This window comes from Dermacentor andersoni, chromosome 1, assembly GCF_023375885.2.
Source record: "Dermacentor andersoni chromosome 1, qqDerAnde1_hic_scaffold, whole genome shotgun sequence".
NCBI classification, from domain to species: Eukaryota; Metazoa; Arthropoda; class Arachnida; order Ixodida; family Ixodidae; genus Dermacentor; species Dermacentor andersoni.
Genome location: NC_092814.1, coordinates 374,270,561 through 374,290,309, shown reverse-complemented (window position 1 = coordinate 374,290,309; position 19,749 = coordinate 374,270,561). Strand labels below are relative to the sequence as shown.

Here is a 19,749-nt window from a genome sequence, read left to right as displayed (position 1 = left end):
TACCTGCAGTGGCGCATGTGCACTGAGCTAACACATGGGCGGGAAGCTCCACAAGATTTATTCACACGTATTTACAAATTACAGTGAGTTATTAGGCGGATTGGTGCTTGTACTGTCACAGGAGGCGGCGGGTGCACGTGTGCATAATAAAAGGGGACGTGTCCCGTACCCGCCGTGGTTGCTCAGTGGCTATGGTGTTGGGCTGCTGAGCACGAGGTCGCGGGATCGAATCCCGGCCACGGCGGCCACATTTCGATGGGGGCGAAATGCAAAAACACCCGTGTACTTAGATTTAGGTGCACGTTAAAGATCCCCAGGTGGTCGAAATTTCCGGAGTCCTCCACTACGGCGTGCCTCATAATCAGAAAGTGGTTTTGGCACGTTAAACCCCATGATCTTTTTAACGTGTCCCGTGACAATTGCCCCCTCGAACTTTGGGTATGCCTCACCACATAACACTGCTATATTGGGGCGAAGTTGACTTTGGGACCCGGCATTATGCAATGTGCCATGCTTTTCGCGCTCCGAAGACATCGGCGAAGATTACGAAGGCAGAGTCAGCGCCATTTCGAACAGCGGCGAATTGTTTCAATGAAAAACACGACACCAAACAGCAAGAAGCTTGGTAGTGAAGGTCGAAGAGCTAGGCCTAGCGTTGCTGAGGGTGTGGCTACGGCTGCCAGCGGATCTGCGTGCGAGAGCGCAGGCTCGAGGCGGCGCAATAATCAAAATTGCGATGGGGGTGGCTTCGATTAATGCCGTTTCAAGCGTGGCAAAAAGTCCGGAAAGTTGGACAGCAAAAGTTTTTTGCGTCCGAAATTTCAGACGTTCTTATACATTGACTCTATGGGGTACGTGGCGGGGCCATGACACTAACAGAAGTCACTAACCCATCACAAACAGAAGTAATCAGTGATGCGCACATGCGCACGCCTGTGCACAAATTTCCGCCGTGGCTTTTTTTTTTTTCTTAGCGCACAGCATTGAGAAGTCTCTCCTAAGCTTTTCCTCTATGGCTGCGTCAGAAGAATGCTAGTCGGAGGCGTCACCACGTTATTTGGCACGCTGCTGAGAGCATTGTTGGAGTGCAGTATGTTCAAATTAACCATCACAAATGCTTGCACATTCAAATTACCAGGCATTTGCGCCCATTGGAATACACATAGCTTTGACGAGGCCACAGCGTCAGTTCGAATAAACTGAAAGTTCAAATTAAGCGTGTTTGAATTAACGAAATTAGACTGTATAAAGTTGTTTTCTGTTTTGTACACTGCTCACAGGGAAAATGTGTTTACGCAGGACTCTGACACACTCTGACACACTCAGCAACACAACAAATTAGTGGGCCAGTTCAATGTGCACAAAATTTAAGTATTATATTTTACATTGCTTGAGCAGCCAGTTACACGCGCTTAATTATTTTCCCCCCTTGCAATCAATAGCAAACGCACAATAATTTGCATATCTATGTATGACATCGCTGAAGGAGACACCAACTTTGTTAGAAACGATTGAACATGCTTCTCATGTAGCTGAGTGTGAGCATCACACCATTGTAGCAGTTCAAGCACCCACACATTGTGCGAAAGAAAGAAAAAAAAAATATAAAGTGAGGCATTGACACGTGTACAGAACTGTTTCTAAGCACGATAGTTATATGCTGCTTTCTGTTTTAGCGGTAATGAGTACTCTAATGTGGCTCATTCACATGCGTGAAAAACACAGAGCACAAAAATCGTCAAGTTCCCTGCAGTCTTGTTTATTTGCCGTAATGGGACAATTGCTGTGCAAATTACGAAGTCGACGTGCACACCTGAGCGCTGTCTGCTTACCTCTCTTTCTTGTGCAAAATGCACTTTTGGTTATGAGTTGACCTCCATGGGCTTTCCATCCAGAAAGCGAACTGAGCAGGCCAGAAATGAAGGCACCGAAAGGTCGTAAACAGCACTCTTATTATGTTAGCACAAGCCCGCAGCGCAAGAAGGCAAGACGTAGACGATCGCGTAGCTTTGTGCCTGAGCAGGCTTGCTGGGCATGAAGTCTTTTCTATTGAAAGCCATTATCCTATAGTGTCGTTTCTCAGGCATTGCAGGAAACTAGGAAACTTTTGTGGCGAGCATTCTCTACACAAACACCAACATGTGTAGGCGTGAACGTCAATTGCAGGGCTGTTGCATAAGCAGCTTCCTCGTTCACTGGTTGTTGGTGCAACCAACGACAGCACAGTGCCACGTGGATGAATAACCTTTGCACATCCCGCTCAGCAGATGCAGTAAAACATGTCTCAAGTAAACAGCTCAGCAGATGCGGCAAGAGCACATCTAAATGCATGAGAATATGCGAACATGCACCACAAATGTTCCCACTTTTTCCCTTCTCGTGCAGTCCTCACCAGAAGGCAACACGTGGTGTCGAGAGTAGAGACGTGGCTGACACTCGCACTGCAAGGCCATAAAAACTCTGGTCTATGGTATAATAACCTGTACAGTGCAGTCCACTTAAAACAGTGTCAAGAAGAACAAGAAATCCTATCTTTATAACTAGGGGTGTGCGAATACCAATTAGTATATTTCAAATCAAATATAAAATCAAATCAAGAAAGAAAAGCCGAATACCGAATCGAATATCAGAAAATTTAACACAAACTGTTATGCTTCCAAATTTTGTGCAAAAAACAGCGCCGCACATGCTCATGAGCCCAATCACATTACTTAACAAGAAGCTTGCTAGCTATTAGTAACTTAGGTACGTAGGAATCGAAATGCATAGTGTCTTCTACTCTTATTAATTAAAGGAAACAAAATTATTATGCCAGAACTGGTAACAGCTCAGTTCGTATACGAAGGTCTAGAATATATTTGTATCGATAGAATCTGTCAAATAGAATTAAGTGATATTTTTCCCTCTCAAACTGAAGAAATAGCAACATTGTCCTAAATACCAGTGGGTTTCAGTTTAATGGTGGGCCATACTGTGCTTAATGGCAACCTTCTATTGCTTTTCAGTTTCCTTCCCGAAGATGGGAGGGTTTTTCCATCTTTGTCATTGACCATCCTTATGACAGTCAGCTTGTTAAGGCCAATCTGTGCGTCAGACAAAACCGAGGAATGCACATCATGTCACTTGGCACCACTCCGCGTGGGCAATGCTGACGGTAAAAAGTCCTCAAATCGGGGAGCCCATGGCAAGGTCACGCGACGTCCCCCCCCCCCCCCCCCCTCTTTTATTCTGTGCACATCCATCTGCCATTCGTGTAAATGTGTCTGCAGCTGGGTGGGTCAGCATGATTTCATATGATATTTTCAAGCCCGCCATGTAAATCCAAAGCTAGTCTTGTGACAAGTCGCTCGAAGCTATGAAAAAAAGACTGTTGTGCACCTACGAATGGCATTGGGAACGAGGGTCCACCATATAGTATTTCACAAATATGGCGGCCGGGAACATGCAGTGGTCATCCTGTGCGCTCACTTTCATTGACGCGATGGTTTGTTGACTTTCTGAAACTCTTGCGAAAAACTGTGAATAGGTAGCCGTAAATTTAGTTGCTGACACCTGACGACGCAGCTCCATAGGCCTAACTGGCTAGACAGTATGGCCGTGGTACAAAAATTTACTGCTCGCTGATGTAATAACAGGCCGTAAACCGTCGTGGAAAGCTTGTTGCTAATATGTTTGTAAGGGTGGCTCGTCAGTGATAGGTCGTAAAATCGCGCATGCAGGTTAGACTGATGGCCTATATCAAGCTACCTTCAGGTCCGCAGTCATCCTGCCAGCAACTACCGCTAGGACGCATCCCAAATTCATCTGTGTGCTCCCATATGAGTAGAGAGCTCCCAACTGCGCGAATCTGCATGCGTGAACACTGCACTCGCGTATTCGATGCAATCAGCTTGCCTTCCGATGGCTAATCAGACCGATCTTTGCACATGCTCTCATGCACTGCAGTTGTATATAGTTCCCTCTGTCTGCGTCGCATTACTCGTTTAGATCGGTATCATCGACCTGAATGAACCTTGTACTGATAAAGATAGCGCACCGTGGGAGGGCTGTGTGCATTAAGGCACCGACCACGGCCGGGTCATTCACCGTAGGTACCGATATTCGAAAAGTCAAATATTTGTGAAATCTAATTTTAGGAATGTTCGCTATTTGATTCAAAATTGAATGCAGTCGACTTTCGCTACAACAGATCCAGATAATTCGACAAAAAATGTACGTAATAATCGTAGTCATATCATAATACAGTTGAATCTCGATCATTTGAAATTGAAGGGGCCCAAAAATTTGCTTGAATTAAAAGAAATTTGAATTTGAGCGACCAATCTCTCACAGAAACAGTGACCTTGCCATTTGAAAGAGTGAAATTTCCACTGTAATTTTTTTCTCTCCCCCCCCCTCGCTTCACGTGTGGCATTGAGGGGTATCCTAAGCTTTTCCTCTAAACTAGTCCGAGGCACTGCCACGTGATTCAGCGCGCTACTGAGAGCATTTTCGGAGCACAGTATGTTTGAATTAACAGTTGCAAATGCTTGCGTGTTCAAATTACCAGGCATTTTTGCCCATTGGTATACCCATGAGTTTGACGTGACCACAGCATCAGTTCGAATAAACTGGAAGTTCGAATTAACTGTGTTTGAATTAAAAAGATTCGACTGTAGTATCCGAAACTGGAGGCCACCGCTGAAATGCCAAAAGATCGTCGAACAGTTGCTGCATGTTTCGACTACCACTGTCACGCCGCGAGACATTGTCAGATAAAAAGGTGGGGGGGGGGGGGGGGGGGGGGGGCACTATTCATGAAGACATGCATGTGTACTTTTTGCACGTCTGGCGGAAAAAGTTGCATGCAGTGCACTGCTGCCAGGGGCACGATTGAAGATTGTTGTACGCGTTCAGTTTTGCCATGCCAACTTTGTCAGCTGCACGAAGTCTGCTCGGGGAAACTAAACATATGCTCCGAACAGCAATTTCTTATCACCCCTCTGTCCACACCAACACTGCTAATCTGAATTAGCTCTAATATAGTCGTACCAATGCACCTCTCACAATAATAACTTATTCTAATATGCCAGTGGAATACACCGGGACACGGGGTTGGAGCACCGGAATGCTTCACTTCTGAAACTTTGGTTATGATGTCTAATAATGTTATTGCAAAGAGTGATTAAGGAACATCGAAAGTAAAAAGAAAAACTTTTTATTCACATTTAGCTCGAAAAGAACTTTCTGACAAGAGATTGGCAGCAACCCCTTGAGGGAGGATGCAGTCAATTTGCACCGCATTTCAGTCAGCTGTAACATTTGAATGGAGCAGTCATCTTGCTGCTGCAAATATTCTTTCACTTCTTCGACGCTGTCAATCACTTTCTGTGATGTCAGACTGACTCCGCGTGGCTCATTTTCTTGCTTGCTGTCATTGTCTGATGACAGCTCAGAACGGCCTTCGATCATGGCTCTCACTTCCTCGTCCGTCAGTTGCTCATTGTCAAATGTGACAAAGTCAGAGAAGCTCTCTGCTTCGAATGCCTCCCTGACACTGATGGGATCCAGTCCGATGGTTCATCATCTAGGATGGATGACTCTTCGCAGGCAGTCTCATTATTTCTCTGAAGACCAGCCTTCCTGAAGCAGTTCTTGACGACATCAGTTTTCAGCTGTTGCCAAATACTCGCCAACACTTCAACTGGGAACCTGACGTCTATTTTCAATTCCCAACTACTTTGCATGTCGAAGAGCAGGCGTTCGACAAGGCGTGTATGGTAGGCAGCTTTCACGGAATGCACAACACCTTGATCGATTGGCTGGAGTACCGATGTCGCATTTGGGAGAAAGTAAGCCAACTCAATTGCTTCGAGCTTCGGTGGCTTCATGTGGCTTGAGCAGTTGTCAAAAAAAAAAAAGCAACGCCTTCCTCTTGTGCTTGATTATTTGCCTATTGGACTGCAGCAGTCAGGCGTTGAAGAGGTATTTCGCCATCCATGCTTTCATGTTGGCAGTACAGTCAACTGGCATATCAACTGGCGCTCACCACCGTGACAGTTGTTGCCAGAAACTGCGTACATTTTGTGTGGTTTTGCCTTATAATACATACCACTTCCATCTGCATTAAATATGTCCCTCCCTGTCCTTGTATCTGGCAAGATGCATTGGCAGCTCATTTGCTTTCCATTTGGAGACAGAATCCACACTTGCACTGTTGCGTTCACTGCAGACTTGCATGAATGTCACGCCATGCCTCGCCTTGGAACAACCCAGCCATCCGTCGCTGAAAGTGACACCGTCATGTCGGAGGACCATGGCCAGCTGTTCCACTCACTTCCTCAACAGTAGTCTGTTCATTGGAATATTGCAAGCTCATGCATCACGCAGCCACATCAAAAGTGCGGACTCAACATCTGAGTATGCTGCCTCACAGAGACTGAAGCATGTTACGATTAATTTTTCCCAACACTTACTTGGCGGTGATGCCTTTGTTGTTCACGATTGAACTCGCGGTCAGCTTCGATAATACCATCGTTTCTGCTGCGATGTCCGCCTGCTTTTCACCACATGCAACTGCATCCACAATCTTAATCTTGTCGCTCAGTGAAATTTGCTTCCTTTTTTTTTTGGAGGCCATTTTCTCAGCACTTGTAGTCTGGCACAACTGACTAGCACGGGAATACGACATAATGGCCTCAACAAGCAATAACACACCATGCAGGATCAATGTGCCCTCTGGCTTGCTTGGAGGCTGGGCATGGCCAGGCGCCGCCAATGTTGCCAGCCACATTTTAAACTTGCCGTGACTTAAAGGGAAGCTGAAACATTTTTCGAAAAAAATGAGTTCCCTGCGCATTCTACAGTTTTGAGTCCACTGAACACGAATATCTCGTTTAAAAAGGGCGGAAACAAACGCAAGCAGCAGTTTTTTGCATGAAAACGCACCAGCACCTCAGGGCATTGCGCGAACGCCGCTGTTGCCCGTGATTGGTCGGGACCGCTTTGACGTCATTCACGGGGATTGCTGGTCGGCGCCGCCGTTTTGGAGCATAGCACGCTGTTCTGTTCTGTCTTCACAGCTGAGCTGTAAGCATTATGGAACGTTCTCGCTGTCTCGGAGAGCTTGTATTTTCGCCGTACATGTTCGAACTGACAGCCGATACAGAAAACGATGGCGGCAACGGGGGCAACGACGATGTTGAGTGTGCCAACAGCGAGAGCAATGTGTGCACCTTCTCGCGTGCTGGAAATTTTAGCCGGTACATATGTCTTTTCATGTAGCTGCACATTCCACTGACGGGAGAAAAAACGCACTAAAGTCTCACTGGGAACTTGCTGCTGGAAGAATGCCGAAGCACTAACATCTCATTATATTGTAAACACGGGTACAATTCCGCGATGTCATGCACCTTGCCGCTGCTTGTCCAAAGTTCCGTGGTTTTTTGCGTGTTGATACATGATCGCAAACATGTGCCACGTTTGGCTACTTCGAACTCTTCAACATTTTCTGCCTGTGTCACACTGGCTGCTTCAAACCCTTCGATTTGTGATGGTAGTGGAACAGGTTCATCAGGGGCTCGGTTCTCAAGGTGCTCTGCTATAATCTGGAAGAGTGCAAGGCATGGATGTCATGAATTTCAGCATATTATGCATATTAGCAAACATGACAACAGTTGGATTACTTACAGTAATCGAAATACTTTTTCAGTAATTTATGTGATGGATTAGTTGTGTAGTGATTTAGTAATGTGAATGATTTGGTGTCTGTAATTTCATGGCTAAAGTAATTTACTAATTGCGTTAAATATGCACCAGTAAGCTGTGTACGGCGCCAGAACGTTGGTAGTGTCGTGGCGTGTCGTGGAGGCACATGGGGGGGAAAGCATGAAATGTTGGCAAGTGTATGTTACCTTGAAGAAAGGTTGGCGTCCTTGTATACTTTGCTTTTTGCTTCTTGTGTGCATGGAAACTTCTTGGAAGCAGTCGTAAAGTAGTACCATTACTTTTTTGAAAGCAGTAATTGGTAATGTAATTCAAATGAATGAGCGTAATAAGAAAGTAATGAGTAATGTATTATATTTACTTTCAAATTATAATTTTGCCATGCGTGATGCATAGCTAGTTAAAGGCAAGAAAAAATTTTTTGTCCAGCAGCGATGCCTGTATTGGGCTAGACCACGTCGAACGCTGACAAGTTCAATACCTCACAACGTTACTTCAATATTTGAGCCCGTTCGCCTTGCCACGGGCGCGGCTGTGCCGACGCTCTTTTTTGCGGCATTTCGCTGCTGGTAGCAAGCTCTGAGTGCGAATCTACAGAACGAAGTTTTTACACGACGAGTTCAACTACTCTAACGTGAGCATGACAATATTACCGTAACGCCTCTTGTCGTGCGATTTGAACACGAATGCTGAACAGCTAAACCTGCGGGCACCGCGTGGCAGGACGACTAGCAAATATCACTGAATGCGCAAGCGTACCCCCGGCCAGTTATTTCACCGTACCAAAACAGCGCCGAACAAACAGCTGTAGTACAGTGTTCCGTGACAAATTGGCGGGGCAAAACAGGATGACAACGGCAAGCACTTTGCACGCATGTGCATATTCCCGGCTGTGCCTCCACCTCGCTTCGTCATAGGCCGCTGTAAGGCCGTTTGTTCGACACTCAGGTGATCATCCGTTTAAAAAATTGCCCGTGTGCACATTAAAACCCTTACCTCACCCTTTCTCCTCTTGGCGAAGGCCACTCTTGGAAGTGGCGAGGTGTTTCTCTTGTGGGAAAATATAGACGGAACAATGCCAGCCTTCAGTCGCGCCGATTTAATTGGAATACCGATTGCCCGCATCGTTGTCAAGCTCCGATGATAATCACTTTAAGGATAAGTAGGAGACTCATCATTACATTTCTTGCAACAAGTAACTTGCCATGTTTCACTACCTTTGTTGTGCTTATCATTTTGCTTGCCCACTGATATAAACGGCTAGGGCTACACCAATGCAGTTGCAGTGCTTTTGTAACGTCCACATTATGTATTTGACCGTGTTGGCAAGGATCTTTGGTTCTTGTCCCCCCACCCTCTTTTTTTTTCTGCTAGTTAGTCTATTAGGCTTAGCTAAGGTAGAGGCAGATAAAGCCGCATCATCAGGATTGGTGCATTTGGGCGGTATTATCGACAAACACAAGTTACTTGCTTGTATTAGAAATGTTAATGGCTGGCTCACTGTAGCCAGGGCTTCTAAAAGGTGTGAAGAAAGGGGCGCCGATTGTCTGTTTAGGCCTGTGCGGTGTTCACTGCCTCCTTGGTGATGGTTGAGCCAATGTGTACAGCATCTGGCTTGTCCCAGTGAAGCACAGAGCGGTTAAAAGAGAAGTGGTGCCTTTCATTCTGAAGACTAAGTGCCCCAATGTTTCTGGCTGAAAATGCAGAAATTAGTGGATAGAAGTAATGTCCATTCATTCAGGGACTGCTGTGAAAGGAGGTGTATGAATGGGAATGTAATGAAACACAAACACACTTTGTGTCATAACCACAAGACCTGTCCTTTGACATGTCCCCAGTTGGCCAGCAGATGTCAGGCATTGTGCATTAGGCTGCAGAATTCATTGTGCCGGTTAATTGTGCGAGGGAATATAGAAATCCAAGACAGTATGTCATATGGCTAACATTTCACTCCAGCCCGATAGATGTATTGCCTAGTGTTGCTGTTGCCTACGGTTCTGCCATTGGCTGACCACCCAGGGTGGTTATAACATGGACGAGCACCTATCATGCAATGTGATGTCCACGCAGATCACGGTGCCCTTCCGGTATGAGTGGCTGGATGAGCTGTTCCGCGAGGGGGCCACACTCATCTTCTTTGTGCTGACGGGCTACAAGTTCCGGCCCACTCAGTCCAACCCCTACTTCCGCCTCTCCCAGGATGATGAGGAGGAAATGGAGGAAGTGTGAGTGTCCCCGTGCTTTGTTTGTTTTGAATTGAATTTTATTGTTAGCGACATACATATACACAACACCCTTTTTTTTTCTGGACAAACTGCTACAGTGAAATTTCATTGCTATGAACACCACATTAAAAAAAATTTCAGATTGACAAACCTTTCAGAAATCCCTTGCTGACTGCTTATGGTTGCAGTGTAAAATTATTGCCGTACTACGAATTCAGAATATTTCAGAATAATAATCATTATTCAGTTTTTGTGTCATGTTAACAACACCTCTGTACTACAAATTCATACTTCAATATCTGGTGATTCTGATTCCAGTGATTCCACAGTAGCTGGAGCAGTAGGCTAGCAGACAATGCTGCGTAGCATGGGCTCGCAAAACCTTAGGCGGCACGGAGGGAGAAAAATGCGGGAGGGAACCGAAGGGACTTTTTTTTTCTATTTTGGGTGTGACAACGCGACAGCTTTTACGAGCATATGTTCCACCCAGACAAGCTTTGCCTAGCAAAGGAGGCACGTCTCTTTCTTTTGTCCTTCCTTCTGCGGCCGTTATACATCAGGAGAAATGTAACCTCCATGCTTGCGGGGATGCCACGTGGCCTGCCCTTTCCGGACAGTGTTGTTAATGTGCGCTTCTGTTTTGTAATGACGTATATAAAGTAGAGCCTCATTCATACGTTTTGAGAAAAACCATGAGAAATAAAACATACTAACTGGGAAAACGTACGATCCGAAGTAACTAAAAAAAAAATTTGACGGACTGAACTATTGTGGACACATATGTAATGAGAAGCGTAGTGTGGATCATTGCGACATAAGACGCTGACGCGCGTGGAGCTGGTGGTGCTCTGGCGGCCCGAGACGCATTTTGTTGTTTTAAGAGGGCGACCGGAAACCAAAACGAAATCAAGCTGATGGGCAACGCCAGATGCTGCCGAAGTGAAACGTGATGCCCACATCACGCCGCCTGCTGCAGGGAACAGCACATTTGGATTATTGCCTACTAAAAGTGTGAAGTATGCTACCAATGGCACTACACACCGCACGCTGTAAAACAGATAGGTGAACATGCTTATTGCATTAGGTCAGGTGGCAATAGCTGTGAATGTGGCGTGCAAGGACCCGGGCGGAGATTTGCTAGTACTGGAATAAGAAACTGTGCGCGCCTCGCGCCTTTCCTTATTCACATGGGATCTACCATCCCGAAAACGCATACGATCGCAGTCTACAGCAGGGAACAGCAGCGCATCTCCGTTATCGCCTGTTAAAAGTGTGTGCTATGCTTCCCACAGTACCACGCACTGTAAAACAGATAGGCGAAAATGCTTATCGCAATATTTTTGGCAGTGATAACTGTGAATGCCACATGCAACGACTCCACATAAGATTTGCTGATGCCGAAATTAAGCTGAGTGCGTGCCAGCGTTTTCACATGAGACGGGTGGGCAAGTATTGGGGTGAAGCTCTCGAGGCGGGCAGCTATATACTGTTCTCAATCATGCGCACCTCGCGCATTTTCTTGTTTACATGGGATCTAGCGGTCGCAAAACAAATCATACAATCGCAGTTTGGTGATGTACTGAACGTTGTTGCAGAAAAGCTGTGTTTTCCTGGAATGTGTGAACTGGTAAGAAATGAGCGTAACTTTATTGGGTCTTCTTTCTTTCTTTCTCTCTCTCTCTTTTTTTTTTTTTTTGTTCACAAAACCTCGTTGCTTCGTGAACATATTAACAAGGTTTTACTGTAGTTGCCTAATAAACACACTTTCTTCCCCAAAAGAACGAAGCAAAGTTGGGGGATGCGTTTATTACGCAGGGTAAATTTTATGGGAACCTTTTCGAAACAGCAAAAATTTAAAAGTAATTCGTTATAATTTTTAAAAATGCATTAGATAACTTACCTTTGCAGTAAAAATACACGTACGCTATTTGAAAACCATAACAGCTTTTTTATTGGACTTCACTCTGCATCGGAACCACCAGATCTGTCGTCCAGGAAGCTGGCCGCTTCATCCGCATCGTGGTTCCACAACAGCTTGTCCTCACAGCCGCTTCTGGCCATCTGCTCTTATTGCAAGCATCACATTGAAGCACTGCTTTTCGCCACCTGTTGTTTTGACAAGCATGCTGCATGCATCTCTTTACTCAACCGTCCTGCTCATTACATGTCAAAGTTTATTGGTGTCTGATCAGTATTTCCGTTTTGTGAGCAGATAAAGTTTGTGTCCCACAGCAGGTGTATAACTCAACTTAGGGCCCATCGCACACAGTGAAACCAAAGACAAGCAGAAAAGTGAGCAATAGACAAGCGAATTCGACACTACTCCCAACTATGCCTACTATGCTGACCAAACACCGGCCGCCTCTTCTTAACTTCGACTCTGCCGTGCCCCGCACCCGGTTGCACATCACGTACACATGCTGTCCTATCACGTCAGAGTAAAGTTGCTATTGCAGGTAGCAGTTGCGTGTTTTTTGCTTTCTCAATTCTGCGAGGTGCCTTTGCTGTGGCACTGGCAGCAAGCATTCAGTAAAAACAGGCTGAGCGTTATCGCAGTCGCTCTTTCTGTCAGGTCCCAAACGATTCTGAGAATGTGCAGCCTATTTTTACCGCATGCTTGCCGTCAGGGTCCTCTCATCATGGGTTTGCCGTCGGCTTCTCCATCATCAAACCGCCAGTGCCGGTGTACTGCCATGGCATGTGTGCCGCTAGAGCGGATGTGCAGCCTACATAAGTTAGCCATCGAATTTCATTTACGGGATCTTGGCGCTTGTCACGTGGCATCATTATTAAGTTTTTCCAACACAGCGACGGGCATCAAGATTAAGTCCGTGTTCTGTAAACACATGTGTGAGAGTGAAGGATTCTAGTCTCTCCAGAAAACTGTAGCATGGTCGTTCTATTGTGGGAATGTGCAAGACCAAATGTGGGGGTGCAGTTATTATGCTGGGGGGAACATAAATACAAATTATCAAGAGGAAATTTAGGGATGCATTCATTATGCGACTGTGTTCTTTACACGAGTATATACGGTAGTTCCCGTGTCCGTCTCCTCGAGTGAGACAGTTGCGGTGTCCACGGCAAGAGATATGCAAAATAAAAAAGGACCTTTGCACTTGAGAGACGACATCGAGCTTCTTCCTTGTCACAGGTTCTGTAGGTATCGTCATTTGTTTTGCACATGCCACTGTTACTATATGGTGCATCAGTTGTGCGTGGCAGCGGAATCGCTTGTTGTCAGAAGTGTTTGTCTATATCAGCACCGCTGTGCCGATAGCAACAAGCATAGCTAGTGTAAGAGTGGCAGAGCTTCGACACCAATGCACTGGTCACAACATCCCTGTGATGTAGCTCGGTGGGATTGAAGTAGCAGACAGGAAACGATGAACAGGTATGACAAACCCTATGCACCAGCGAGATATTTACATTTACAGAGAGTTCGAAGAGCACACCCTCACTTTTCCACACCTAGCTGGGTGTTAGAGCCCAGGATACTGTTAAGACGTAACAGTACGGAGCCTCACCGATCTACCACTGCGTGGTTACAGCCAAGACTGCCCGTGAGCCCTCCGTACTGCAGTTATAAAGGCAATAAAGAAGAGAAATAAAAAAAGAGAAAACATTATAGTCCAACACGGATGGAGGTGCGTTATCTCTCGCTGCTAGCACTGGACATGTAACTGCATGCCCTCTCCTCTCTCTGCTCGTGGCTCTTGCATTCCGATGCACCACTGTGGATGCTTACATGCACTGACCTCGACCTCACCCCCATAGTCACCAGCAGGGGCCAAGGCCCTCAGACACTTCACTACGGTGCTGCTTTTGGGGGGGATGGGGAGCAGGCAGTCAGTTTCGTGGTCCATTCTTGTTCCCGTATGACAAGGAAAGAAAGGGCTCAGCGCTTGGTGACAAGCTCTGTACCTGGTCGACCTGTGAACAGTGGGAGCCGGATCATTAATTTGAGTAAGCCCGTCCTTTCTGAGGGAGCACAGTTGGTCACTGCTGTTAGTCATTCTGAGCCCTACAATTGTGCATGCCTAAATGACACATGCTCTGCCTTACAGATTCCCTTATCTTGCGCTACTCATACCCTTATCACCATCAGGCAGCAGCTAGGACGTAGCAATGAAAGCAACTCGAAGTAGCCCAGCAAATCTTGAAATTTCGGCCTTGGAGCACACAGTGTGCAGCTCACTGCTGTCAAAACATGTACAAAAGTGCCAGTTATTCAAATTCGCATCAACCAATAGGAGGTGCTCCCTGTGTGCACCCCTTTTCACACTCACTTTTGTTGCTTCTATTTCTACGTGGAGAAATACAGTGCCGCTGATATCTAAATCTCTTATCTCCTGGTTATGGCAATACCAAGGTGGCATCACTGCGTCAATGGAAAGCCACACTCGCATGATCAGCGGTGCGATAGCACCTCCCAAAGCACAAATTCTTTCTCTATATTGAAGACAACACACTAAAAAAGCAAAATCTTCTCTTATTCTGCTGTGTATTTCTTCCACATTTGTTGCCATGGGATAAAGGAACATCTTAGAATTACGAGGGAAAGAAATAATTTTAAAAAAGGGAAGTTTTGAGCCAGCTGGCCATTTCATTGCCACATCTGCTCCACCATAATTTCTCAATGTTTTTTCCAATTTTGGGGTGATAATTTCGGGGGATATAAACTTTCCCACCATTCCAAGAGATTCGTATCATCGAGGTTCTATTGTAATTCATTCGTGATACTACTTCTGGATATAAATGGTGCTCAACTGTGATTACATCAAGAATCTCTTGTGCTTTTTTGTAAGGGATAAAGGATCCAGGGGCAGGAGACTGTGCTGGAGGTGTTGTAATGACGTTCTGTTAAGTGCATGACTGCAGCAGTGGCCTATGTTTCAATTTAGTTGATAAGCTAGGTGCAGCAAGCAACTACAGCAGAAGGTAGGTTGCATCACTTTCTTTCGCTTAGTTGCTCAATGCTTGCAGGTGGCACACTGGGAAAGAGGATTTTTGAGTGACTCCTGAAAAATATAACTGGGTAATTTGCATATGTGGGGGGGGCATGGTTATTAACCGTATACAGTCGAACATGGATATATCGAACTCGAAGGGGATCGCTAAATAGTTCGATATATCAATAATTCAATACATAGAAATCGGCTTGAGACACCGCTCGCTATCACGACAAATGGTGGCACGCGCTGATCTGACTTTTCGGCGCCTGTGTACTGCTGCGAAGTAAAAAAAGAAAAGAGGGATGGACAGAGAGAGTGAAGAGAGAGCTCGGCAGCGCTCGGCAGTAATGGGCTGTAATGGCGGCATGCGCCGTGCATAGGCACCGTGCCTCCCTCACACCCCCGTTCGCTTTTTCGGGTTGTCTCCCCTACTACGGCTCCATTGGCTGCATCTGCTCCATACCAGCCGTTGCCAAACCAGTTTTCTATTCCTTCACTCACGTGGCTTGCAAACGTCGTGGGGCGCCGCGTGCTAAATCACTGCAGGAGATGCGAGGGGCTTTGGGGAATGTGCACCTTCCAGGGCGCGGTGCTGCTCTAGACCGGCCGTCGCCAAGCCAGTTTCCTCGTTCTTTCACGCACGTGGCTCCCAAACGCCATGCGGCGACGTACGCCGAACGACAGCGGGCGATGCCTGCGCCTTTGGGGAAACCACACCTTCCAGGGTGCGGCGCTGCACTAGAGCAGCCATCGCCAAGCCGGTTTCCTCTGTGCAAATGGCTCGCACATGTCACGTGGTGTCGCGTGCCGAACGACTGCAGATGAGCGACTGCATAGTGAGGCTAGTGCCAAATTCATGTCTGTTGCTCGCTTTTCTGCCCCCCTTTGGTTTTTCTGTGTTTTGTGGGCCCCAAGTTGAGTTATGACGCCTGTGGCGGGGCAGAGAGTTTATCTGCTCACAAAATGGAAATGCTGATCAGATGACAATTTGTAATTCCAATGAGCAGGGTGGTCTAGAAAAGAGATGCACACAGCGTGCTTGTCAAAACAACAGGTGCCGAAAAGCAGCGCTTGAACGTGATGCTTGCGTTAACAGCAGACGGCCGGAAGCGGCTGCGAGGACAAGCTGTTATGGAACCACAATAGGGATGAAGCGGCCAGCGATCTGGACAACAGGTCTGGTGGTTCCGATGCAGTGAAGTGCAATGGAAACACTGTTACAGTTTGCAAATAGTGTATGTGTATGTCTACTGCTAAGGTAAGTTATCTACTGCATTTTTCAAATCATTACCTTCTTACTTTTCAATTTTTTCTGTTTTGAAAAAGTTTCCATAAAATTTACCCCGCATAATGAATGCACCCCCCAACTTTGCTACAGTATTTTGGGAAAGAAAGAGCATTCATTATGTGAGTATATATGGTATTATAGTACCCACATGGCTCCATCTGGTCTTGTAATCCAGCCTCTTAGAAAAAAAAGGCACTTCTATTAAGAGAGAGTGCTTTGTAGGCCCTAGAAACACGTCTGTAGACCACAAAGACTCTGCAGACTGCCATTCAAGAACTATTAGCTGATACCATACTGTTTTTCCGTGTTGTATCGTCGGTGTCTGATTTTTCAGACTCCCTAGGGGCCACGAAAACGTCTAAAAAATCGCAGTCTGAGAAAATTAATGCATGCCCTTTACTGCGCCCAAGGGCTCCAATCACAGCAGGCACATCCAAAATAGCTCTGAAGGCCTGCCAGTACACTTGTAAGGTGTATCGGTGCTTGCACTGTGACGAGAAATGGTGGCTGCACGCGTATGTAAAGTATACATGCTGGTTCACGTGACAGTGACCCCTTTCCATTCTTGTTTTGCCTCGCCTCAACATTTTGCGAAGCTTACTTTGGGAACCGGCATTGTGCAACGCTTGACCCTTGCCATACTTTTATGCGCTTCGAAGCCATCCACGAGGATGACAAAGGCAGAGTTGGTGTCATTGCTGACAACGGCAAATTCCTTGCATGTTAAGAAAAATTCGTCCTGTCTTCAAAACTTTTTAAGCTGCAAAATTTGGTCTTCAAAGAGGCTGAAATAGGACATTCTGCTGCAGTCAGCTAGCTGGCAGTTTTAGAGTGCAGCTCTTAGGCGCCTGATCCAGCGGCGAGTGTCAGCGTAACCGAGTGAACAAGCACAACAATGAAGGCTGAAAAAGCAACGCAGAGCGCAGCAAGAAATGAAAGGTGGCAATAGCGAAGAGAGGGTGAGGAGGAACGTGTGAGAAGGAAACCATAAGGCCATGCAAGATGCATTCTGCAACAATCACTACGAGATGGTGCCAGATTACCACACATTGTCTGTTCACTTTATCGCTGCTTTTCACCGGATAACAAATGTTAAATGTTATCCCACGACGCACCAGCATGTATCAGAAGTGTCTCGAATGCTATCGATAGTTTATCCATTGGCTGTTGTCACCAATGCTTTTTGTAATCTGGTTGTATGCGCGACGCAAATTGTGTAGTACATTGTGGAAGCCACCTGAGCACCGCCAATGCGCTTGACTCGCAGATCAGATTTTCGACGATCACTGACTCTACCTGCCACTATCGTTGTTCTTGAGTGTTACTTTTTTGCTGCACACAAGTTCTCCCAATAAAGAATTAAATTTGTAACTCACAGTTTCGACATTGTGTTGTTCTTCACTGTCACTACTATGCAACAATATAAATCATAATACAAAGCCAGTTCTTCCTGAACAATGAACGATGCAACCTGTAGAAGTGCTTCGTCTGCCGCAGAGACTGCGCCGCCACCGAGTGGACCCTGTTCTTCAGAATCAAATTTTTTGCCACAATATATTGCGAATTCAAAACCCCTAAACAGCTGCGCTCAAAGTTCACTATAGGGAGTATCATAATCATTGGTGAATATTTGCATGTTCAAAACATGTTCCGGTGCCTCTTCAAACTTGTGTTTTCACTGCAGGCTGACTCAAACTGGGCTGACGGAGAATGTATCCAAGACACTGCGCAACAGGGACATTCACGACGACAAGGGCACAACGGCCACCAAACGCGAAAGCAGCCACGAGTATGACTGAAAAGGGGCAAGGGAGGCAGTTCCCACCTTCGACCGACGGAGCAAGGAAACACGCGAGCGCGTGCACTTGGCCACTGGTCATGCCGGCGAGCCAGACCAGCCACCCCCGATACAAATCTTTGCTGTCCTGTTGACTGCATTCTGAATTTCACTCTTTATGAAGCGTTTGTTTCCATTCCTCTGCTTTCTTTCTTTTTCTTTATTTCTCTCTCTCTTTTCCTGTCATGTTTCTTCGAAACAGCACATGTCATGGCACTTTTTTTTTTTTTTCATTCACATGTGTAGGTGTAAGGTCTGTGTTGCTCGCTAAGTGTGTCAATTTCATCATTCCTAATTCTACTTCACGGTCATCATCAGCTTGGTGTTATGAGCAGAAGAGTCTAGCAAGTGCACATGCATGTGAGGGACTCAGGCATGTGAGGCGCACTCTGCCTTTTAATTTTTCTGAGGCTTTATTAGGATTATTATTATACTGGCCCCTACGTGTTGTGTGCTAGGAACGCACGCTTGATGTTTATGCTCGGATGCACTTTGCCATATCTTTCAATAACCTGTTGTCCTGTTCTTATTTTTTTTCTTTGCAGTTGTATCCTGAGACGATGTTGCTGTATTTATGTAGTTGAAGCGTTAGTATTGCAGCTTCCTGGTGTATGTTGTCTGCACTTTCAATGCTGGTGTTACAATAGTCTTTCCTTGTTTTTTTTCTCTCTCTCACTTCCTTCTTCTTAAGTTAAGCCTTAATCTATCGCACTCATAGAATGCGTGGTACGAGAATAATTTATGGCGTAAAAATAAATTGGTGGGTCCTTATAACACATGCTCGTTTAGTGCCCCCATCTGTCTGGCCATCCAATATTAAAAAGAAATGCTTTATATATATATATATATATATATATATATATATATATATATATATATAGAGCACATGGCTAGATGTATGCTACCTAGCGCCACTTCTGCCTAGTCATGGGCACCTGTGCTAGATGGAGGATCTCACGCTCCCTTTCTGTTTTGATCTGTGTTGAGTTTACAGACTATTTCAAATAAAGAACGCAATTGAAGCAGCAGTGTTTTTCTTCCCCACAGCATTGGACACTCTCCAGTTACACACTTGGCAATAACTGATGACTGATTGTGCTCTGTGCAGAGCGTTGTAGACCATAGAGTTTCCAACTAAATACCCTAGAGGGAAATGTGACGCTAGTGTCTACGGAGGTTCCCCTGAGCGTTGCCTCAACCTACATGGGAATGATAGGAAGTACAGGCTTCGGATTGACTTCGATCTTTAGACTAGCAGCGTTTGCTTGCGGTGCAGTAAACGAAGTATACTCAAATATTATAGCGTAAAATCAAATTTTATTTCTAAGGTATATTATATAATGCACAGCACATTACATAAACTTTGTATTACTTTGAGATGGAAGCACAGTTTACCACCAGAGAATAATTATTTATTTATTTTTACAACAGCAATAACAACCATGCACGTATTTATATAAAAATACTCATCAAGGCTTTATGAAAATAAAAATTTTGTATTGTGAGAAAGTGTTGCGCCTTTGAGAGGAAAGCTACCAGTGTCGTCTGCTACGACACCTGCTCGCTGTGAACGAGAGACTTTTCTCGCAGACGACAGGCACTTGCGAACTCTCGCGCTCTTTCAAAAGGCTGCGTCGGCTGTCACGATTGCTGAATGTCTTCAAGTACTTTTAAGCACATCTGCTGCACTGCTAGCAGGGATGCTGAAGGCCCTCTACAAGTATGCTCCATATTATGTTGACA

At 45.7% G+C, this 19,749-nt stretch overlaps 1 protein-coding gene across 1 annotated transcript in view; it reads left to right on the top strand.

Moving 5' to 3' along the window:
* The window catches only part of LOC126518568 (protein GPR107), a 126,923-nt gene extending 107,895 nt beyond the window's left edge, over window positions 1–19,028 (top strand). Inside the window, exons 15-16 of the mRNA XM_072285866.1 lie at window positions 9,775–9,929; window positions 17,854–19,028. Coding sequence (XP_072141967.1) covers window positions 9,775–9,929; window positions 17,854–17,968 — 270 coding nt within the window. The 3' untranslated portion in view covers window positions 17,969–19,028. The remainder of the gene's footprint in view (window positions 1–9,774; window positions 9,930–17,853) is intronic.
* Window positions 19,029–19,749: the final 721 nt, after the last annotated feature.